Below are 22,169 nucleotides of genomic sequence, written 5' to 3' on the forward strand. Positions count from 1 at the left end.
TGAGTCACATACCTATCTAGAGTAAATAGACTTTTGGTGACAGCCAAGGTACAATGCAAAGAGCAGGCAGAAAATGAACGACTGTAAACATTAACCATCCTGCTGAGGAGCCTGGAAAGGATGCACCAAACTACACAGCACCACTGTGTTGGTTCAGTGACTTCTACAAGAAATTTGGGGCTGAGCTGATGAATTTGGAGCACAGCCTATTGATAGCCAGTTCATAATGAGCAATACTCAGCTATAGTAGTGATAAGATTTCAGCTCCAGGATTAGGAGTGGGGAGAGACAAGAAGGGAGAGCTCTCATCTGGATGCATATATGTGGGATATACTTTCTTCTGTTCCTGTCCCCACTCCCCCACCCCACCACAAGCTTTGGACTCTTACACATGTACATTTCTCAGTCCCATAGATAGATCAGGTGTCTCATTCCTCAGCAGGTTATGCACTGGTACTCAGACAGTCTCTGTTCCAGGCATGGAAAAAAAACTTTTAGCAGGCTGTATAGCAAGTGAAGGAGACTGAAACTTCCCTCCTTTCTCCCTGTGCTCCACTTACTCCTGCTATCCAGCTCTTTGTCTTGTTACTTTACCAGTCTGTCTTTCCCAGCTTCCTGGCCCCATCCTTCATAAGCATGCAGGTAGAGCCGAGGGGCAGACAACACAGGACCTCCAGGATTAAAAAGCTTTCTTGCATGCTAGTTATGCAGAATTGACAGGTAGGTGCTCACAGATCCTCACAGATTATTGAATAATTACAGCTAGGCATTTCCCAGATGGGATGTATATATACTGGGAACTCCACTGCTCTGTCCCTGGGATGCTCCTGTACCATCTTGTGACCTTGAGTTATCCTCACCTGCAGGATCCCCAGAGGAACCGTGTGTACCAATGGCAAGGGGTGGAACTAGAGACCGGCCTCACGCAGCTCTCCTTCCCCCTCACCTCAGACCCCATCCAAGGCTCCTACAAAATAGTTGTGCAGAAGAGCTTCTCGTCCCATGTGGAGCACTCCTTCAGCGTGGAGGAATATGGTAAGGAGAGGAGGTATGGGCTGCAAGTGGGGCTGACAGCAATGCCTTTTACTGTGACGTCTTGATTTGGGATTTCCTGGGAATGGCATGGAGAAGGGAGGGACTGAATACATAGGTAACGGGGTTCAGAGGGGCTGACCCAGAAGGTGCTGAGTATCAGAGGTGGTTGCTCACCTTATGGCATCTCTGCAACCTGCCTGAGCTTGTATTTGCTCATAGTGCTCTTGGGAGGACAGGGTCTGGCAGGCTTCCTGTGCATGGCTTGTGGCATCAATTTCAGCTGACTTTGTTTTAGTCGCTTTTCAGTCCAGCGGCTTGTTGCAAGTATCACTAGATAGATACAGAGCAAGAGATGACAATATTCTGGTGACCCCGTTTTGCCTGTCTCATCATCTGCATCAGTTCCATTTCTCCACTTGTAGTCCTCTCTCTTTTTCCTCTTCTTCCTTGTTTCTACAAAAGCTTAGAAAATATGTTTGGTAGAAAACTTCAGTTTGAAGAAGAACAGTCCACAAAAGTTACAAGCAGATGCAAACAGTCTGGTAGTAGAGACTGAGTAAGGAGAAGTGTGGTGCCCCAGGGAGCACTCTAACCCCCAGTTCTGTAATAAAACTTCTCAGGAGTTTGTAGACGTGTACTGTGGCTGGCTGTGTGCGTTTGAGGAGGCTGCTTGGCCTGTGCTCCGCACTCCCAGGCTCCCCCCAGCTGTACCGGGAGCCCAAATGACCCAGCACATTGCTCAGAACCTGCTGTTTCTGGAATATGCAGGGTGCACACCCAAAGAAGATTGTCACTGGGGTCCATGGGAGCTGGCTTACTTGGTTCAAAGTCAGACATGGTGGCTAGTATCAACGTGGTGAATAATTTGAACAGAAACCAGGTTACAGGCTTCAGCCTGCCATGGTGACAGATGGGCTGTGCCTCCTCCCACAAACATCATTCTGAACACCCCCTAAAATAAAAAATGTATGTCCCTTTCTTAGCCTCATGCTAAAGTCATTTTTCTTTCTTTTGTTCTTTAGTCTTATTCCCATGAATCTCCCCTGTTGCTAATTCTCTTACAGCCTTTTGAGGACATGTGCCCTGGAGTTGAAACACTGAGCTTTGCCTCCCATCCTAGAGGCAAATTTATGTCTAAGCTGTATAACCCAGGGTTGCTTTCCAGTTCCTGGGTCTGGGTGTGCACCCTCCCTGCTCTTATTTCCTTGCACTATCAAAAAAACCTCAGGTGCACCACCTGGAAGCAGGCCATTACATGCTTCAGTCCAGTCCTGGCCTTGAGTAGTTGGGGGCTTAGGGTTGCAGGATGGAATATGGGAAGAGGAATGTAACTTAATACTCAGGAGCAAAATATGCCTTTTACTTACCACCCTTTATATCAGGCCTTGTTGCTGCCTTGTCGCTGCCTTGTCCCCTTGAAAACATAGACCTGAGAGCCTGTGGCTAGATTCCCTAGAACTGTCTGGACATGCAGGACAGTTTCACATGCTACATATTAGTGAGCCTAACAGCAGCTTGGGATCTCCAGAACAGTAAGAAACAGACAGAGCGCATCAATGATTCGAGATGTTTCAATGTGGTAAATGACACAGGTGGTGAATGTGCTACTCCAACTGTTAGTTGCAAATTATGTATTGTGAAACATGGAACACAACCCACAGGGCCAGTATGTCCTTCTGAGTGGGCGTACGTAAGGGTCTCTGGTGTCAATGGGATCACATGAGCATGTGCTGCAAATGAGGGAAGGTAAGGGCTACAACCTTCCTTAAATTCCCTTTAAACCCAAAACAGTGGTGAAGGCTGAGAAAACGTAGGGAAGGGGTAGCAGAACTGTACTGCAGAACACAGAGGGGTGATGGTTCGTATTAACATGATCCTGGCTCTGTGTTTGGGTTGCTGCGTAGTACACAGCTCTCCTTCACTCTTCTCATATCAGACTTTCTCTCTCCCATCTAGTGCTGCCCAAGTACGAGGTCCTGGTGAAGCTGCCCAAGATGATCACTATTAAGGACATGGAGCTTCCAGTGTCCGTCTGCGGTCTGTGAGTCACAGGGCTGGAGTAAATCTCTCTCGCTCATCCTTCACTCCTCTTTTCTACTGAGGACCAAAAGAAGAGCCGTGGAAGGCTTTTCATACTTTTCCCAGACATCTAGTGCAGGCTTGTTCCACCCTATCAAACCTGAGCCTGCTACTTGGCCTGCGCAGTCAAAGTGAAGGGTCCTCTCTGTGTTCCTTAAAAGATGATGCCAAACCAATCTGCAGCTCTCTCCTCCCAGTTTACTGTACATTTTCTCTTTCTGTCTTTACATTTCTTCAGTTAGAGCTTCTCTGCCAATCCTGAACCCTCAAATACTCAGATGTGTCAGATCAGACATCACTTAAACAGGTGGTGCAAACCCAGTGTTCTCATTTTTAACTCATAAATTGCTCCTCCTGAGCCCCTGGTTGCTTTTCTACTTCTTCATTGAACCTCAGGAGTTTGTGATACAAGAATATGCCTGGCTGAAATAATTTTCTACAGACAATCTTTTACTGCATTCCTGCAGAGACCTCCCACCTAGAACAGCTTCTAATGGATGATGGAAGAATCTCACCATGGAAATGATGGAAATGTAATCACTAGAATCATTAAAATATCAGACTAGCCAGCCTTTAAGAGGAAATATTAGGAAGTCATCCACAGAGATCTTTAAGGAGATGTGTCTGAGTGTGATTCTCTAACTGATTGTCTCATCATCTAATATATTGTTTAACACTTTGTGATTATAGGTACACCTATGGGAAGCCTGTTCCTGGTTTGGTGAATGTCCAGGTGTGCCGGAAATTTTCCCATTCTGCTTCAAATTGTTATGGAAAAGAAGCAGAAGCTGTGTGTGAAGAATTCACTAGGCAGGTGAGTCCCAAGATTAAAATGTAGAGGTCTTTCTTATGGGTAATGGGCAACATTGTCTAAAGGAGGCCAAATCTGTGACTGTTGGGAGATAGTAGGACATCAGAGATAGGACTCTGTCCAGGGAAAACAGATGTTCTCAGAAGAAGGCATTCTTAAGAGGTGGGTCATTAAACTGGAAACAGAACTGATGAAGAAAACCCCACAGCTGAAATCCTGACCCCATTGAAACTAGTGACAAATCTCCAGTTAGCAGCTGTGACGTCCCTGCTATTGATGTCTAAACTGAGAAGAAAATCTGTGAAAGAATTTTGTAACTGTGGGAGGGACTGGCAGGGAGCAAAGAGCAAAGAAAATGAGGAGAAAACAAGAAGATGGTATTGTATAAGGGTCAAACACAGGATAAAGGAGAAAGGGAAACAAGGAAAAGAGTGAAGACAACAGAAGAAACAGGAAGAAAAACAGAAATAAGGTAGGAGCGAGTTAACAAGGAAAACAGTGAGTGCCTTGGAGAACTGTGTGTCAAGTACCTCACAGAACACAGAAGATGTGTGGATGAAACACTAGGAAACAGGCTGTAAACAAGTTCTGGTCTTGGAGACAACCCTAGAACATAAGGCTGGGATTTTGTGACAGAAGTTAAGCATGTTGGATTTGGGGTATCTATTCCTGTCCCACAAGGCACCAAATTTGTTCACCGAATTCCCATTTTCTCTCCAATTCCCTGCTCAGGCAGACGCTCGTGGGTGTGCTTCTGGTGTAGTAAGGACCAAGATATTTCAGCTCCAGCGCAGGGGATATGAGATGAGCATTGAGGTACAAGGCAAGATCACAGAAGATGGCACAGGTATGTACCACATGGAGATGGCAAAGTGATGGCAGGCAAAGGGAGGGCCTGGCAAAGATGAGGAAAGTGGAGTGACATGTCTACAAGTGCTGCCATTCATTAATAATACCTCTTTACCGTGCTCTCTCTCAGGAATAGAGATGACTGGAACAGGCTCCTGTGGAATCACATCCATCATGAGCAAAATCAGCTTTGACCTGCTGGACTCTCAGTACAGACCAGGAATCCCACTCTTTGGGAGGGTAGGGAACTTCTGAGACCCTGGACAATAGATGGCATAGCAAACTCACAAGTGCACAATCCCATCAGATGGAATAGTAGTGTGCAGATGACATGGTCCACCTTCCTCTGCCTTTGCACAGGCAGACAAATTACTGTCAGTTGGGGCACTCTAACAGACACATGGCCCTGAACCTCCCAGCAGTCAGCCCAGTACAGAATAGAAGGCCCGTTGTTCTGACACATGAGAATAGCATCGGGGAGCAGCAAGTGTGGGCTATTCCACAAGAGAATGTTATCCAGGTGCAAAGGGTGACCACAACACAGGCGTAGTGACCTCATCAACAAGGGCACAGTCCCACAGTACCCAACCAGATGAGCAGAGCAGGGGTGGTGACAGTAACAGGTTCCACCACCAGTCCAGCAATCACCAGACAACGTGAGGTGATGAGTCAGGACTGAGCTCAACCAAGGAAGTCCAGTTAACCAGATGGAAACAGCAGGAGAAAGAGCTGGATGTAGGTCTACCTCCCATGTAGCTTTAGTCAAGGACTGGGGCAAGGCACAAGCCTGAACTTAGAGTTTCTGAACCAACAGGCAGATGATATGTGGTGGAGGTGCCATATGAAGCTGGCCAGGGGAATTAAAACCTACTGAGGAACTTAGGACTGACAGATAATTTCCCTGAGCTGATCAGATTGTTTTGCTGAGAATTTTCTCAGTTGCTGCCTCAGACAACTCAGGACTTACCCCACACATTTCCACATTCACGTCTTTTGTTCTTCTCCGTAAGAAACATCCTGCCTGGCAAAGAGGAAAAGGGGGAAGAGGCTTTAAGACTTGGGAATTGTTTTCTGCTTCTAGTTTCTGAAGTTTGTTTTTGCTCTGTTAGGTGAAGCTGGTAGATGGCACTGATGCTCCAATTGCCAATGAAACCGTCATGATTTCTGTGGATGGAGACAGATACAAAGGGAATTACACTACAGATGAGCAGGGACAATCCTGGTTTTCCATAGACACTACCACCTTCACACAAGCCTCCCTGGAAATCCAAGTGAGTGGCAGAGACAGGGCAGAGGGACTGGGGTAAGCCTCTGTCTTTCTGATTGGCAGGGGAAATACCTATCCATGGGTTATCAGTCTTTCTGCCAACTGGAAGATAAAGCAAGTTTCTTGGCAGGTCACCTGTCTTCTCTGTGTCTCCTGTGCATGTTCTCTACCTTCTTCTAAGAGTGGGAAATATAGAACATACCCAGAGTTTTTCTGTTACTTTCATGTGACTTGTTACCTGGTTTTGGTCAGCTGTGAACTTTTTATTCTTCTTTATCAGGCTGATCATAAACCTGAACTGAACTGCTATGACAGCGACTGGATCACACCTTCATATGAGCATGCCATCCGTAGAATAAGTCGGTTTTACTCCCCCAGTAAGAGTTTCCTCAAAATTGAGCCAAAGCCTGAGACATTAAGTTGTGGCTCCCGCACGGAGATCCAGGTGCACTATATCTTCACACCAGAGGCCACAGGAGAGCAGAAGAAAATTGTCATTTACTATTTGGTAAGAATTATTTGTGCTTACTTTGGTCTATGGCCACAGAGAGCACTGTGGCACATACAGCTACCTTCCATGATGAGCAACCACAGTACTGCTATACGGTCAGTCCTTAGCTGAGGACTAATGATAGAGTTTGAAACTGAAAGTGTGACCTGTGGCAGTGGAATTTAAACACACTTCTGTAATGTTTCTCATGTTGTCTTCTGTGTGCAGACATGAGTAGGGTGTACATGTTTTATTAAGACCAGAAGAAAGACAAAATGTTGATGGAGAGAGCACTGTCTTGGGTGCAGCCATCCAAGGCTCTCATTTCATAATACTCCACTCCCAGTTTCCCCCATTCCAAATTCTGGTTCATATATGGTCACAGCTCAGAAACCAGCATCCTACAACAAGAAGATGAAAGATGAGGAGGAAAGCAGTCTCCTACTCAGATTTGTCCTTTGGCAGTCACCTGGCCACTGAAACTAAAGCAGCACCTGTACCCAGAAAAGCCCAATAAGCTTAGAGCTTAGGTTGTATATCAGGCAATGGTGGAAAGTTTGGGATACCACAGTAACCGGAACAGACTAGAACATGCTGGTATTGAGAACTGTGAATTGATTCATTTTGGGGGGCAGAGAAGAGAGACTAATTCAGCTATGCCTGAACAACGATCTATCAGTTTTGCTTGGGAGAACAGGAAAAATCACATGAATATTCAAATAGAACTTCTTTCCCCCTAAATTTGTTCTTCTGGTTTTCCCATTTAGTGACACTAGCAGAACAGATGAGAGTAGTGTTGGCAAGCTAGAAGAAATCAGTGGAACAGACACTCCTGTTCTGATGGACTGTACAGAACATCGGAGAGACTTAGACTGAGATTACAAAAAAGAGAATAGAAACCTGTGGTAGAGACATCCATGTGCTTATTTTCAAGACTGCCAACAATAAATTGAAGCACAAGATGCCTGTTTATCCCAGTGGCCTGGGAAAGGTGGCCTTAAGTATATACATACAGCAGGTAACCAAACAGTGAGGGAACTTACATTTTTATAGGTGTGGATCCCACATCTTGAAATTAAAATATGGTGCTATGGAATAGATATCCTACATGGAAAGTAATTGTATAAAAGGTGTTTTTGCTTGTGAAAAAGCAAACTTTTTCTAGAAATGAGGAAATTAAAGCTAGCATTCAGGCTGTTGCTTACTGCCTGACTTCAGGTACCTTATTCAAGCTCTTCTTATTTACAGCTTGTGCTCTTCTATTCCAACTCTGTGTGAGTTGTGAAACTAATCCTGATTAAATTTTTCTCCAGACTCTTTCACAATGCAACTGAGAGTGGAGTGAGGAGAACTCCAGTGAGGAGTGAGGAGATCATCAGTCTGTTCCAAATTGTTAGAAATGCGCATATGACCCCCAAACTTATGTGTGCTCAGAGGCAAAGTGCATTTGAACCTGATCTATACATACATTATGTACAAAAGGGAAGCCAGGTCTGACCGATGAGGAAACATTGGTCCTCCTAGGAGTGAATATTTCTGTCTCCAAAGACACAGTAAATTCCAGTGTGGCACTTGCTTAGTATCTTGGTTTTGCTCACAGTTGACAGTGCTGTTCATGCTCACGCTCTACAGTTAACCCAGTGAACGTTCATTCTCCTTCCCTTCAACATTGGTAGCAACAATCACAGGAAGGTTTCTGTCACACAGGTGATGGCCAAGGGAGGCATTGTATTAGCAGACACCCATGATCTGACTGTGAATCCTGGAAACGGTGAGCAGAACTATGCATTCTTAGCATCTCTGATGATAATTTGGGGGTAGAGAAATTATTTCAATTCAAAAATTTAATGTTTGAATTGAAATGCATTTTCAAAATTAAATCTTTTTAAATGAAGTGGCTTGGGTTAGTTTTGTTTTCTCTGAGTTCTGGCAGGCGCTATTTTTTTGACCAGAAAATTTTAGAAAATTCAACAAAAAATATGCATAATGTTTTGGTCATTTTTCCTCAAACCAACACTTTCTGCTGACCACTTTACCCTATTCAGATTGTGGATGCTTACCAGTGTTGTGAGACTCACGTGTACAGTGAGCAGGAAGAACATGTCTCCTTTCTTTCTCTCGCTTTCCTTCATTTTTATGGTATTGTTTCTCCCTTATAAGCAGGCAAACACACACATGCCTATATTCTAACCAATACATTTAATTTTATTCATATAAATGTCCAAGGATTACACATTTCAGTAACTGAGGCTGGCTACGATACATCTTTAGAAGTCCTTCAACAATGAGGCCAGGGAGACATTTTGGAAGTCTATGAGGAGGAGTTGCACTGCAGTGGGTATAAACAGTATATGGAAGTAAAAGATCTTGCGTGCTGCATGTTCATAGAAAGTTCTGCATCCTTACTAGTAGCAGTGACTAAACTAACATCCTGGCTCATAACAAGAGATGTTCTATCACCTTTGTCCAGATTGTGACATGAAGCTTAGGCCCAGCTAGGAAGAGTCTTTCAACATAAAAGGGCATTTTCCACTGTGGTTGGAGTGATAGCTTGGTGTTCCAGCTAAATGCTTGCTTAGCAGTAACTTTGCAAAGTTATTCTTTCAACCACTCTGCAACCTTGACTGCTGCCACTCATTACAACAGTCCCTTATTTCCACATTTTTTCCCTCTATTTTTGTAGACTGCAGAAGATCTTGGAGCTTGAGGAAGAAAGGGGTTGGGAACATCAAGAAATTGTGCCAGGTGTTAACTGGGGAGAATCTAGAAGGCATGTTGAGGCCCACCAAACTCATCTCATTTGGCTATATTACATGGTCACTGTTTGAATGCAGGTGTCTTCAGCAACAGCCATAGACTTCAGTCATTTATCAGTATTCCTGCCCCTGCTAACAAAAAATGTTCAGCATGAGTGAACTTGATTTTTTTATCTGAGGAAAGCAAATGCATATACTGGAACTTCTTGTATGTTGCTTAGCCTTTTTTTTCTCGTTAGTTTATGGGACATTTCAGTTGACCTTCCCTGTTGAGGCGGCAATTGCTCCCCTGGCACGGATGCTTGTGTATACCACTTCACCCAGTGGGGAAGTCATCGCCAGTTCAGCAGATTTCCAGGTTGAAAGTTGCCTCCCCAATAAAGTGAGTATAAGTCACAGTTTATGCAACCCATGTTTGTCTTGTGGCCAGTAGTTCAGTTATCAGTTCCAGAATGGAGGCAGAATTCACAACGGGTTCATGAAATGGTCTGACCAGATGTTGACTGATTTTGAGGATTAGTGAGTTTGAGGATTAGTGACTGAAACTCCAGAATAAGTTACAAAGCTGTAACTATAAAAAGTGGAGCAAGACAGAATAAGAAAGAGAATCACTGGTCGTTATTAATTACACTGGTCAAAGCTGAATATATATTAGAAGAGCTGCAAGGCACTAGGAGAGCTCAGTTCACAAGGCTACATGCTTCAATATAATTGCATGTAACAGCATCTGGAAAAGTGGCCGCTTTAACTTCCTTCTGGGGTTGCAGGTCAGACTGAGTTTTGTACCCAAGGAAGGTCTTCCTGCCTCCAACACACGCCTGCAACTCCATACCTCTCCAAGGTCTCTGTGTGCCCTCCGTGCTGTGGACAAGAGCGTCCTCCTCATGAAGCCTGAAGATGAGCTCTCTCCCAGCTCTGTAAGTCTTGGTTATTTCTGATAATGAGCAAGTACAAGAGCGAACTAGTTCTTCAACTACAATTAACAACACTATGGACATGGGGCCATGTATTTTTATGGCTGCATCCACTACACTTGTTTTTTAGAAGCTGGCTTTTATCAAAGGAGTGTTAAATAGTGTCTGTGTCCCCGTAAGTGCTGGCCTGCCACACTTTTCCCTGGTTGTTTGCATTTCCCCAGGTGTATGATCTTCTCCCACTGAAAGAAATCCGTGGTTATAGCTTCAAGGACTACTACCTGGAAGAAGACAACGTAAACCCTTGTGTGTCACTTGACAACATATTATTAAATGGATTCGTCTACATACCCATTTCTCCTGATGGCGAAGGTGATGCCTATGGCATTCTCAAAGTAAGCTCCAGCCTTTTGTTTTAATTTGTTATTCCTTTTTGGAATACAGTCTCCTCTCCTCTTCTCCCCTGTCCTGAAGGGTTTTTTAGTGAACTTTGCTTTGAGCTTGCTAACTTTCGTATGCAAGACAATAACCAGGCCCAGGCCCTGCATCTATGTAGCCCATCATTGGTACCTGAGTGCTTCTCTGAACCATTAAAACTTTGAAGGGTCTCCTCATTGCTAGTAGAGATATGTGTGAATGGGCTCAAGTAAGGGAACAGTCCTGAGAAGTGACCCCTGCCACCATAGTATTAGAAACCCTGCCTCAGTTGTGCATATTCTCTCTCTATCTGGTGTAGATAGGTCTTTAATAAAGTGCCAGTTACTTTGATAACCCACAAACACACCTATACCCATCTAGAGAGTCCAACACAAGACTTTTTGGGTACCCTCGATGTAATGTTTTTCACAGATGTCATTTTCACCCAGGCAGATGTCCCCAAGGTAGACCTGTGGCCTTAGCTTTCCATCTGATCATGCCAAGATTTAGCCTTAGGATGAGTATAACATGTTAAAGCCTCAACATCTGGGTTGAACCAGTCTATCTGGCACTTATACACAAGCCTTTGTTATTCTGATCAATACCAGACATAAGTACATCAATTCTTGACATACTAAAAATAGTTTATTTTCAAAACTGTGTTTGCATATTTTTTGCTCTTCTTTCTCTTTGTTTACTAGGAATTGGGCTTAAAAGTCTTCACTAGCAGCAAGATCCATAAGCCTGAAATCTGCCAGCATTACCCAGTACACATGATGGAAAGGAGTTACAGTAGCTCTAGTAAGAATATGTGCTTCATTTTACCTCCCACACAACTACCTAAAATTTACCACCCTGCTTCTTTCCTTCCCTCTACTTCTTTGAATATTAATTACACCAGCCAGACTAGATTCTCTTGTCAGATAATACTGACCTAATTCAGGATCACTCCCTTCTGGCCTCAGTCCTGAAATATGAAACTGGTAACACCTCTGCCTGCTTATCCCCAGCTAGACAGATGTGCCTGGCTAGAAGTTTGTGTGCTCAGTGACTCCCATGCCAGCCCCTACAGCAGGGATCCTGTAGGCACTAAGACAGTCTGTCTACATTGGATGGACTGTGCCAACACAAAGCAGTGGCTTTTTTCCATCAGATCTGAGTCCAGCTATGGAAACCTAAAAAAGGAGTCTTTAATTCTAGATAGTCACATTCTAGCAATAACTAGAGGAACAACTAGGGCAAAAGTGGGCCAAGATAAATGAGAAGGTGGTACAATTCTGTGAGTAGATATTTTACCACTGGGGGCTGAGAAATTTGGTTCTGTTCCCAGCTCTCCCACTCACATGACTATAAGAGGCTGGATAGGTCACGTCACTTCTCTGCAGCTTCAGTGACTGTGAAGATAGAATAATGATGTTACTTTTTTTTTCTATTCAGAAAAAGATTCTGAGATTAGAAAGGCTATATAAAACACTCTCACCTGTATCACTTCCAGTCACTGACTTTTCTGGTGCAGTATCCCAGCTCCTATTAAAAAATTATGGCTTTTGGTCTGGTGATAGCTTCTAGCCTTCTATTCATAACAGATCAGATCTTCAGTTTTGAAATGCAGGATTTGTCTTCAGAGCATGGCCTGAGACAGCTGGCTGCTTTGAGAAGATGTAAAGTCTTCTAAGGCTGATGGAAAGCCTTTCATAAGGCACAACACTATGCAACACTGTGACAAAGCATCGCCTTGTTCTAGAACCGTTTATTTGCTAATGGCCAGAGATGTAAAGACCTATATTCATCTCAGAAGAATCTTAGATGGAGGAGGGGAGGGCTAAGTGTGGCTTCCATTTCTGGCCATGTATAAACACAATCAATTCTTCAAACAAATTTAATAAACTATGTGCAACTGTAATATCTGGAGGCAGTAAGTTCCACGTTTGCCTCTGTATTGCAATAGAAATGTACCCTCAATAACATCATCATGCATAGCTCTTTTGGCACTGCTGGGTTTGCTGGCAGTGGGGGAAGAAGGCTCAACCCCATCTAATCTCTGTAAGGAGCAGCAACATTAGGGAAAATGAAACACTGAGATGACAACAGAGAAATACATTTGTTTCCAGTGGCCAAGGTTTCAAAGTTGTTCTTTCAATTTTAAAATTTTAGCTAAGAATAACCACTACCTGGAAGGAAAGTATCCTCCTGATTTAGAATGGAGTTTGACACGTCTTTTCCTTTCTTCCTGTCCTTGAACAAATTTGCTAGTCACTGCATTGAATCTGCTTGAAGATTTGGACTATGAAGTAACGGAACCTATGGTTGCTGGCAATCCTGTGGAGACCATCCGAAAGTACTTCCCTGAGACATGGATCTGGGACATAGTTTCAGTGAAGTAAGTGTTTATGGGAAGGCAGAGTGTGGTCACTGGGGCAAAACCTCAGAAGATATTTAAGCCTCAATGGAAGTATCAGTATTTCAGTGAGAGGGGTATTTCTAGTAGACAGAGGTCTACTAGACCTTTCAAGGTCACTAAGTATAGGATGCTTTGGGAGGACATGCAAAAGCCAGTGCCCGTATCCCAGCTGGTCAGGAGTTTGCTGTCAGCAGGTGTTGTTCAGTAGGCTGAGAAAAACATAGATGATCACCAGAATATAACTGAAATCTTGTTCTCCATCCCTCGCCAGCTCTGAGGGAAATGCTGATCTAGATGTGACCATCCCTGACACCATCACTGAGTGGAAAGCCAATGCATTCTGCACTTCGGCAGACACAGGCTTTGGCCTGTCCCCAACAGTGTCCCTCAGAGCCTTCCAGCCCTTCTTTGTAGAGCTCACCCTGCCCTACTCAGTAGTGCGTGGTGAGGCCTTCACACTGAAAGCCACCGTTTTCATCTACCTGACCACCTGCATCAGGGTAAGAGACATTCACAACTTTGCTCAGTCTGACAGCTTAGGGAAGGCTACAATGGGCCACTTATAACATGGTTTCCCAAGCCAGATGACTGATCTCTGACTATAATTTCATATAGGTGTCCGTATGGAGGAATTCTTGGTGTATTTAATGAAGGGCGAATATTTTTTTCCTACAAAGTTTTGAAAGCTGTGTTTGATTCAGAACCTAAAGCTCTGCTGCTGAGATACCCACCCTTGTCATCACGGATTTATGTCATTGCCCTATAGAAATATGAAACCTGGGTTATCCACAGACCATGGCATAATTGCATACCCACATGGAAACTCCAGGTTCACCAGGGTGGATACCTGTGTTCAGCCTTTAGTCTCATCTCATATAAAGATCTCACAAAGTATCATGCCAGATTTGCTGGAATATGCAGACTTTCTGTGATTTATTGCTTCTGCCCCTAAGACGCTGAGCAGAGCTACATAGCTTCATTATTCTTATCTGCATTCTTTCACCAACAAAAAAGACAAGGGAGAACTTGGGAGGTGATGCAAACAAAATCTCAATCACCTTTGCTCACTTTTTTATAAATACAGATTTTTATTCTAAAAGGAACAAAGCTGAAACAAGGAGGGGCAAGTGATCCAGCCTTTCCAATGCAGTCTCATTTACTTCCCTGTCTTTCCTGTTTTGTTTGCTGTTTTCAGGTTCCTTACTCCACTCTCCCTTGTTCCCTTACTAGCTTTCCCACTGCTAGTGTTTTACCTCTTCACCTAACTAATCATGAGCGGGGTCTTTAATTCATGGCTAAGTTTGTAGTCATTGCTTTGCCTTTGCTCACACAACTGGTCCATGCTCCCTTTTCCCAGAATCGATTTCCTTTCCAAATATACACATCCTGTTCTCTGCACTTACCTCCCCAATCTCTTACAATTGTGCACATCTCAGTCTTTTCCCACTTTATCACCCAGTTCTTGCTCTGCAATATCCATAAGGTTCTCAGTCCCACAGTGTAACCAGTTCCACTACCCATTTCCATGTACTGCGCTGTCTCTAGTAATACAGCTTCTCTGCAATCCCAACCTTCATGACACGTCTCTGTACAACCGTCAGGTCAGCGTGTCTCTGGCTGAATCTATTCATTTCCTGGCTACACCAGTAGAGAAGCAGGAAGAATCCTACTGCATCTGCATGAATGAAAGGAAAACTGTGGCTTGGGCAGTAACACCAAGATCTCTAGGTAAGAGGCTGGACAACAAGAAAATACTGGGATCAGATATCTGTGGATGACATCAGATCTTTGGTGTGAGGAGCTAGGTGACTCCAAACCCGTCTGGAAGGATCTTGTCTATGCCAGAAGTGAGAAGTCCAACCCTGAGGCTGAGACACTACACTGGGATGCAGTTTCCATGTCCTAAACAAACTATTTAAGTATTATGAGCCATTGTTTTCTTAACATTTGAATAGAAATCGCAAATTCCCTTAACGCATGCAAAGCACTCAGACATTCCCGTTGTGGAATGTCTTAGCTTAATGTGGCTGGGTCTGAAATGTTTTAATCAAAGCTTGCTTCCTCTGAAGCCTCCCAGAACAAGACTGAATTAGAAGACCTGCCCCTCCACTACTCTTCTTGCTGATGGACTAACACCTCCTTGGGTGGCCATCACAAAGGAGGTGGCCTAGCAGGCTGCAGCTGGATCAAGATAAAACACTGTCTCGAGTTTAGTTCTCCTCTTGGAAAAGCTCCTCTGTAATGCACCAGAGAGTGCCCAGTACAAACACAAACCCTCATTTCCTTGGCACTGCCCGGCAGGGCTGGCTGACCCCTGTTTCTTCCAGGGCAGGTGGAGTTCTCGGTGAGCGCTGAGGCCCTGCAGAACCAGCAGCCCTGCGGGAATGCCATCGTGGAGACCCCTGAGAAAGGGCGGAAGGACACGGTCACCAGACAGCTGCTGGTGGAGGTATGTGGGCTGCTGAGTGTGGTGGCACAGAAAAGTATTAACATTTTCATGCTCCACAGCAACAGTTGCTGTATGATAAAGGTTTTCTAGCTTAGCCATGATAGCAGCAATAATGGCTTGTGTGACTCTTATTCTGCACACTTTTCTAAAAGAAGCATTGATAAATCTCACACAGGCCAATAGAGCCCATAACTCATAATGTTGCCATTTCATAGTAAAAGCAGGCTATTACATTACATAGTGGGACAGAAATAATAAGGCAGGCAGTAATGACAGGTTTGTCCCAGACACATCATCTGGGAGATAAATGAGAACTCCTTGATTTTACCTGTAATGAATCACAGGGATGGGTTGTAAATGGAAGACTTGCCAGAAACCTTATGCGTCTCCTCCAGCACATGGCTAGTAGTCTGGAACATGGAACAGTCACCACAATCTACAGATGTTTCCAAACAAAACTACCATCATTGTTTTGAATTGTTTTTATTATGCTTTTAAGAATGTTCGAAACAGTATGAACTTTTTATTTTTGCATTCTTTTGTACATTTTTTTCTTAAGCAGTGTTTTGCAATGATAAACCCACAGCTTTTTCCATGATAAACAGCCAGTCATAAAATTAATCCACAGTATAAGACTCCCTGTGATATTAATAGCAAACAAAGAGTACTAGCTTGTTGTATAGTGAAATCTATATAATATCACATCATAATATTGTCACTCCTGTGCATGACAGGAAGGAATAATCGTATTTAACAAAATTAAGTCAGGAGTAACATATAACATTGCAACTCCTCCTTACATTGCAGACATTCCAATTTTCAGTAAGGCAGAGCTAGGATTCATGTAATATGTAACTTCAGAAAATGTTTTGCTAACCTAAATGTAATGATGGAACAACAATGCTATCTGTTAGGCTTTTTTTTTTTTTAATTTCACTTATTTACAAATGAATTTGATTGTATAGTGCATTTCATCTATCAGGGCATGAATAACTGTTTAACATTTCAGGAAAACTTCCTAATTTCACATACGCCTTCAGGAAAAAGAGTGTTTATTTTGTTCTTTGAAGATACTGAAGACCAGAACTGTAAAGTCTTTTCTCCCAGATGGCGGGGGAGTGAAAATAACTGAATGAGCCTTAAAATTACTTCTGTCGCGGGTGTCTGAGAGATTACTGGTCTTATCCTGTTACTGTAATGAGGTAATTAATCTACAGCAAGCCCTGACTGGATAGAATCAGAGATTAGCATCCAAGGCTGAACAATTAATTAGCAGGGGTGGATACAGTGTAACTTGCTTGAGGTGGAGCTGCATTGTCCCAAACACATGGATGTCAATATCCCCTGCAGCAGGCAGCGCAACCCAGGGAGAGAGAAGGGAGTGTGCCAGAGCCCCTGGGGTGTCCGTCCTCTTGCGCCTCAGGAAACCAAGCCTTGCTGAGAGCTAGTTGGGAAACAGGATGTTTTTTCACCCAGGAATTTCTCAGCTGGAAAGGAAAATCTTTCAAATAGTTACAGTTTGTATGTTTTAATTTCCTGTTGAAATGTTCAAAATCAAACAAAACAATGGATTTCTCATTTAGTTGCATTTCAGAATGACGCTGAAACAAACAAGAAGGTGCCTTTCAAACAGAAGCATTTAGCTCTGTCATAGTTTATCCTAAAAGCTTTTTGTTCTTTCTTCCCCCCCCCCCCCCCTTTTAATCTTTCTCTGTCTTTTCATACTGAAGAATGAGAGACAATGTATTTTAACTTGTGAGAAAGTGAAGGTAATACCATTGTTTACATGCTGGAAAAAATTTTCAGCTGGCAAAAGTTGGGAACCAGTAATGAAGCAATGGGAACTCTCCTATTTGGAGGTTAAAAAAATTGATGCAAGGATCTCACTGAAATAAACTCTGACAAAACAGGTTTTGTAGCAAATACTTGATTCCTGAGTTTTATGCAGCATGTTTCCGACCAGCTCAACAGAAAACAGGGTTTCTTTGCTGACTTTAAAAATTAGGCTAGAAGTTTCTGAAACAGAGGGATACAATCACCAGTTGACTGTGGCATGTATTTAAATTCTGGGTGTTGTAACATGTCACTTGTGGGTGCATTGGAGTGCTCTAGTTGCCACCTGTCAAAGCTCTTGCATGCATATCCTACCAGTGTCCCAGGTACTGAGCTGTCATCGCAGTCTGAAGAGTTCTGCTAGGCTGGGCCAAAGTGGAAGCACCTTGGAAGACAGAGCCCTGTGGCTCTATTAGCACTATCAGTAACATCATCTTGCATGTTATCTGCATCATAACCTGTGAAGCTGCAGGGCCTCTCTCACTAATAAGAAAGGAAGGAACATGTATTAAATTTCATGTTTGTAATTAGCCAGTATGTTATAGTCCTCAATTATCCTCAGTTTAGCACACGGAGGAAAAAACTTTGTAAGCAATTTCTAAAGACTTTTCATTATAATGACATTATTACCACAGGAGAATTTATAAGTATTTAATTTTCTTAGACTCCCTTTTAGTTTCCCTCTTGATATTTCTTCCTTTTCTTTTTTGTTGTTATTGTTGTTTCTCATGTTTTGCTTTTTTTCTTGCCTTTTTCCCCCAAGCCGGAAGGGACTGAGGTGGAAACTACCTACAACTCTGTGCTCTGTGCGTCTGGTAAGAGCCTTTTGCTTTCTAAGACCTTCTTTGCCAAGGTAGAGACTAAAGACAAAGGGAGAAGACAAGGTTTGTGAATGCTCCGCCCTGAGAAGCAAGATCTAGAGATCTGATAAAATTGAACAAACTAGATGTATGTCCAACTGGTAGTGTAACTAATTCTTCCTAAAGGAGAAGAGCTGAGGCTGTAATAGTCCTGCAATTACAGACACAGAAACATATCTCTTAGGGAACTGAGGCTGGCCAGGTCCCTGTAGGGAGAGAATATTCGGGATTTAATAGGGTTATCTCTAATGTCTTTCATGCAATGGGTGTAAAATCACAAACCAGACTCTGCAGTAAGCCAGTTCTGCACACCAAAGCAGAAGAGGCCAGAAAAATAGGCTGGAAACTGTATTTGTGAGTCAAGGCCAGCTGACAGTGCCATGTAGAAGTCCGTGACAGTCTGTGTGTGAGGATATTGCTGGCCCAACACAAAATTTGCAGGATGGGAAGCTTCCACAATAAAATTACAGATGAATGGATTTGTTGAAGGCAGGAAACCCCTGTGCAGGGTATGGTCTCTTACCCTCTTAGCTGCTATCCATGCATGTAGATATAGCCGGAATTGTAACCAAATTGATCTGTTTTTTATCCCAGAAAAGTCAATGTCAGAGCCAGTTTCCCTGGTTCTCCCAGAGACTGTAGTGGATGGCTCAGCCAGAGCATACTTCTCAGTGCTAGGTAAGTGAAAGATTCTTAAAGTGTCACATGCTATTTTGAAACACTGCCATGTTTCTTCAGGCTGTGCTCAGTCTACTGGCAAGCCCTGAACTGTGCTAATTTACACTGGCAATTGTCCCGTTCTCCAGGCGACATCATGGGCACTGCCATGCAGAACCTGCACCAGCTCCTCCAGATGCCATTCGGCTGTGGGGAGCAGAACATGGTCCTGTTTGCACCCAACATCTACGTCCTGGACTATCTGAACAAGACAGGGCAGCTGAGTGAGGAGGTCAAATCCAAGGCCATTGGATACTTAGTGAGCGGTGAGCTGGGACATGGCTTTTGCTTCTCTGTTCATTCCTTCCCTTGGCAACTGGATAGGGACACTATTGGCCACTGGCATGTATGATCTGGGGGAGGTTGTCCTGGTGCATTAAGGGAACATGTCGTAGGTCAGGTGTATATAATACAATATCTGTAAGAGAGAGAGAATCCTGCACTTTTAGATGGAGGTGCAGGGTGAGAGAGGACAGCATCCAAACAGGAACACAGAAAAAGGCCAGGACTGGCAATAACTCGGAGTTGTCTCCGTAAGAAAAGGGATACATGAAACACAAAAATCAAGCTGCATCCATTAATTATGGCAGCTGCTTATGTAGATCTCAGACCTTCCTTAGGATTAAGATTTAGAAAGCGTCACTCACCTTCGACTAGGCCAGAATTTTAACACGCTAGCTAGGATATGTTGGCAGACATAACACTGGTACATATGGACACAGTAGGTATCTGCTGACTAACAAGGGACTGTTTTTACTCAGTTATTTCGCAGAAAAATTGCACTTCCTCCAATGAAAATATCCTGTTTTCTGCATCCCTATTCTGTGTGGGGCTCACCTTTGTATCCAGTTCTCCTCTGGGAACTGCTTTCCCATTTCTCTCACGTCTGGGATACATTTACCTCTCCTCATCAAGTGTAGGGCAGATACGCAGATACCCAGTTTCCAGGTGTTTTAGGAGAGAGAAAGAGCACAAGGATGGAGGTACTCAGAGCTGTGGGTTTGCCTGAACTTCCATTGTAACACTGAGCAGCGTAGCTCACACTTGTGCCATAAGAAGGGGGACACTGTGTCCCATGTCTGCTACATTACCTTTGCATGGCTCCTTGAAAAGTACTGTGACAACTAAAATATTCTTCCACTCTCTATTTCAGGGTATCAAAGGCAATTGAACTACAAACACTGGGATGGTTCTTATAGCACCTTTGGGCCCCATTACGGGCAAGTTGGGAATACCTGGTAAGAGTTCAGTACCGCTGGCTTTTCATTTCTGCTTTTCATGCCCTCCCTTTCCTCAGTGTTCTCTTGTGCTTGGTCATTGTGGAGGTTGAAATGGAGGTGGAGATGAAATTATAATCATGGCATCATAGGATAATCATGTGAGATAATGGAGGAGGGAAGGATGCTAAGGGAGATGCCTTTTGGGTTTGCAATGCTGCACTGATAGCTATTTACCTCCCCTGACACCCTTCTTCAGCTCAAGTGAGGCTGACCTGCAGGATGCCCTAGCTAGTTCTTGTAAGCAGAAGATGCTGATGCATCCCCAGAGTGCCACTGCCCACCCACCCACAGCCCTCAGGGCTATGAATGGCAGGCTCCATTAACCATTGGTCCCTATCTCACCAAGTCACTGATCTAGGTCACGGTTTCCAACCAGCCCCCTGTGATCAAGTCCTGTAGCCTCTACTGCTTTCCTCCAGAACAGTGATGCCCACATGGGCCCTATGACCTCTGATGGATACAGGGCCTGCTCAGGATGTCTCAGTTCCCTCTGTCACTTTCAGGCTCACAGCCTTTGTCCTCAAGTCCTTTGCCCAGGCCCGGCCTCACATCTTCATAGATGAGAAGCACATCCAGGATGCTTTGGTTTGGCTCACTCAAAAGCAGAAGGAGAATGGCTGTTTCCGGAGTTCTGGGACACTCCTGAACAACGCCATAAAGGTAACATGTCTGCCTGGTTGGCTCCGCATGGGCTTTGTCAGGCTGGGACTTGACTATAAGTCACTCTGGGACCAACAGAACTATTTCAGCACTTCAGGGTTGGGGAGGAGGGGGAGTTAAATATGTGAGCTATCACAGAAGCAGGAAGAAGCCAACAGCAGCTTCTGAAGGAATTACCATGAGAAGGAGGCTGGAAGAATTTGTCCCTGCAGGATGTAGTTATGTAGCACAGGGAGAAGCCAGTGGTGCTGTGTGGGATCAACATCTACTTCTGTGGTTCCCTGCAGGGTGGAGTGAATGATGAGATCACGCTGACGGCCTACATCATTATTGCATTGCTGGAGATTCCTCTGCCTGTAACCGTACGTGTCTGCACCCCAACCCGAGCCACACATGGTACTAATCTGCCCTACTAGCGGCAGCCCAGATTATCAGGTCCCTTTACTTTTTGAAAGAAGAAATCCTGTCTGAATATTCTTTCCGTTCAAGCCTAGACCGGAATAACATTTTTCCTCCATTTTTCTCCCCTGTCCAATCCTGTCTCCCATATACACATTTCACTTCAGCTTTTTCTGAGTTCTTTTGTGGAGAATCAAGATATTGCTCCTTTAAAAGAGTACAGCTTGGATTAACAGTGAGTTAAATAATATTTAAATCTCTGAAATGAGCCAAATACAGGTTTTCTACACCCACAAAAATCTCCTTTTGTTTGTTGGAATAGTACATTCCTGTTGACCACTTGTATGAGCCTGTTGTGCTGACACAACAGCACAGGTCTGTAAAAAAAGGTGGCACATTCAGGGATTCATTCTCATTTTCTCTGCCTGTTCTAGATTGTTTTATGGGAAATCCCCGTCCTTAATGCTTGGGGAATAAGGTATACCTATAGGTAATAAGGTATACCTATAGGGAATACCATAAACGTAGTCTGTGAAAAGCCTGAGGCCTACTTAAAAGCAATGCAGGTTTGGTCATTCTGATCTCTGAGTCTGTGATCCCCTCACTGTGAGACAAGCCTCTGGTGCAGGTAAAATTGGGGTGTGAATTGCAGCAGAAGGAGTGCTGAGCCAGGATGGTTGCTGGGCTGCTGAAATCCCTCTGCTCCAAACATAGTAGGGACTATTTTGTGTTGAAAGTTTTTTCCTATATAGTGAGAACCAGCAGAAGGAATTATTTTGTCAGTAAGGTGACATGGATGACAATAACTTCACTGTAAGAGTATTCTTTCTTTGGTATGTGTTGTGTTTAGAAGGCAAGTTCTCAGGCAGAACTGTATTGGATAACAAGGATGTTTTTCATCTCCCTGTCTGAGCCTAAAAGTGCCACTGAATGTGAAGGGGTTTGTCAGAAT

General features: G+C 43.8%; 1 protein-coding gene across 1 annotated transcript in view; it reads left to right on the forward strand.

Annotated features, from left to right (window-relative positions):
• Window positions 1-22,169, forward strand: part of LOC142404761 (alpha-2-macroglobulin-like) — a 40,460-nt gene that overhangs the window by 9,892 nt on the left and 8,399 nt on the right. Inside the window, exons 6-27 of the mRNA XM_075491761.1 lie at window positions 867-1,035; window positions 2,992-3,076; window positions 3,805-3,928; window positions 4,658-4,772; window positions 4,905-5,014; window positions 5,884-6,045; window positions 6,322-6,549; window positions 8,239-8,302; window positions 9,527-9,669; window positions 10,055-10,204; window positions 10,426-10,596; window positions 11,320-11,419; window positions 12,872-12,998; window positions 13,291-13,519; window positions 14,621-14,747; window positions 15,347-15,468; window positions 18,065-18,116; window positions 18,756-18,839; window positions 18,968-19,144; window positions 20,032-20,116; window positions 20,662-20,818; window positions 21,106-21,180. Of these exons, the coding sequence (XP_075347876.1) occupies window positions 867-1,035; window positions 2,992-3,076; window positions 3,805-3,928; window positions 4,658-4,772; window positions 4,905-5,014; window positions 5,884-6,045; window positions 6,322-6,549; window positions 8,239-8,302; window positions 9,527-9,669; window positions 10,055-10,204; window positions 10,426-10,596; window positions 11,320-11,419; window positions 12,872-12,998; window positions 13,291-13,519; window positions 14,621-14,747; window positions 15,347-15,468; window positions 18,065-18,116; window positions 18,756-18,839; window positions 18,968-19,144; window positions 20,032-20,116; window positions 20,662-20,818; window positions 21,106-21,180 (2,856 nt within the window). The remainder of the gene's footprint in view (window positions 1-866; window positions 1,036-2,991; window positions 3,077-3,804; window positions 3,929-4,657; window positions 4,773-4,904; window positions 5,015-5,883; window positions 6,046-6,321; window positions 6,550-8,238; window positions 8,303-9,526; window positions 9,670-10,054; window positions 10,205-10,425; window positions 10,597-11,319; window positions 11,420-12,871; window positions 12,999-13,290; window positions 13,520-14,620; window positions 14,748-15,346; window positions 15,469-18,064; window positions 18,117-18,755; window positions 18,840-18,967; window positions 19,145-20,031; window positions 20,117-20,661; window positions 20,819-21,105; window positions 21,181-22,169) is intronic.

Source organism: Mycteria americana, chromosome 1 (genome assembly GCF_035582795.1).
Source record: "Mycteria americana isolate JAX WOST 10 ecotype Jacksonville Zoo and Gardens chromosome 1, USCA_MyAme_1.0, whole genome shotgun sequence".
Lineage (NCBI taxonomy): Eukaryota > Metazoa > Chordata > Aves > Ciconiiformes > Ciconiidae > Mycteria > Mycteria americana.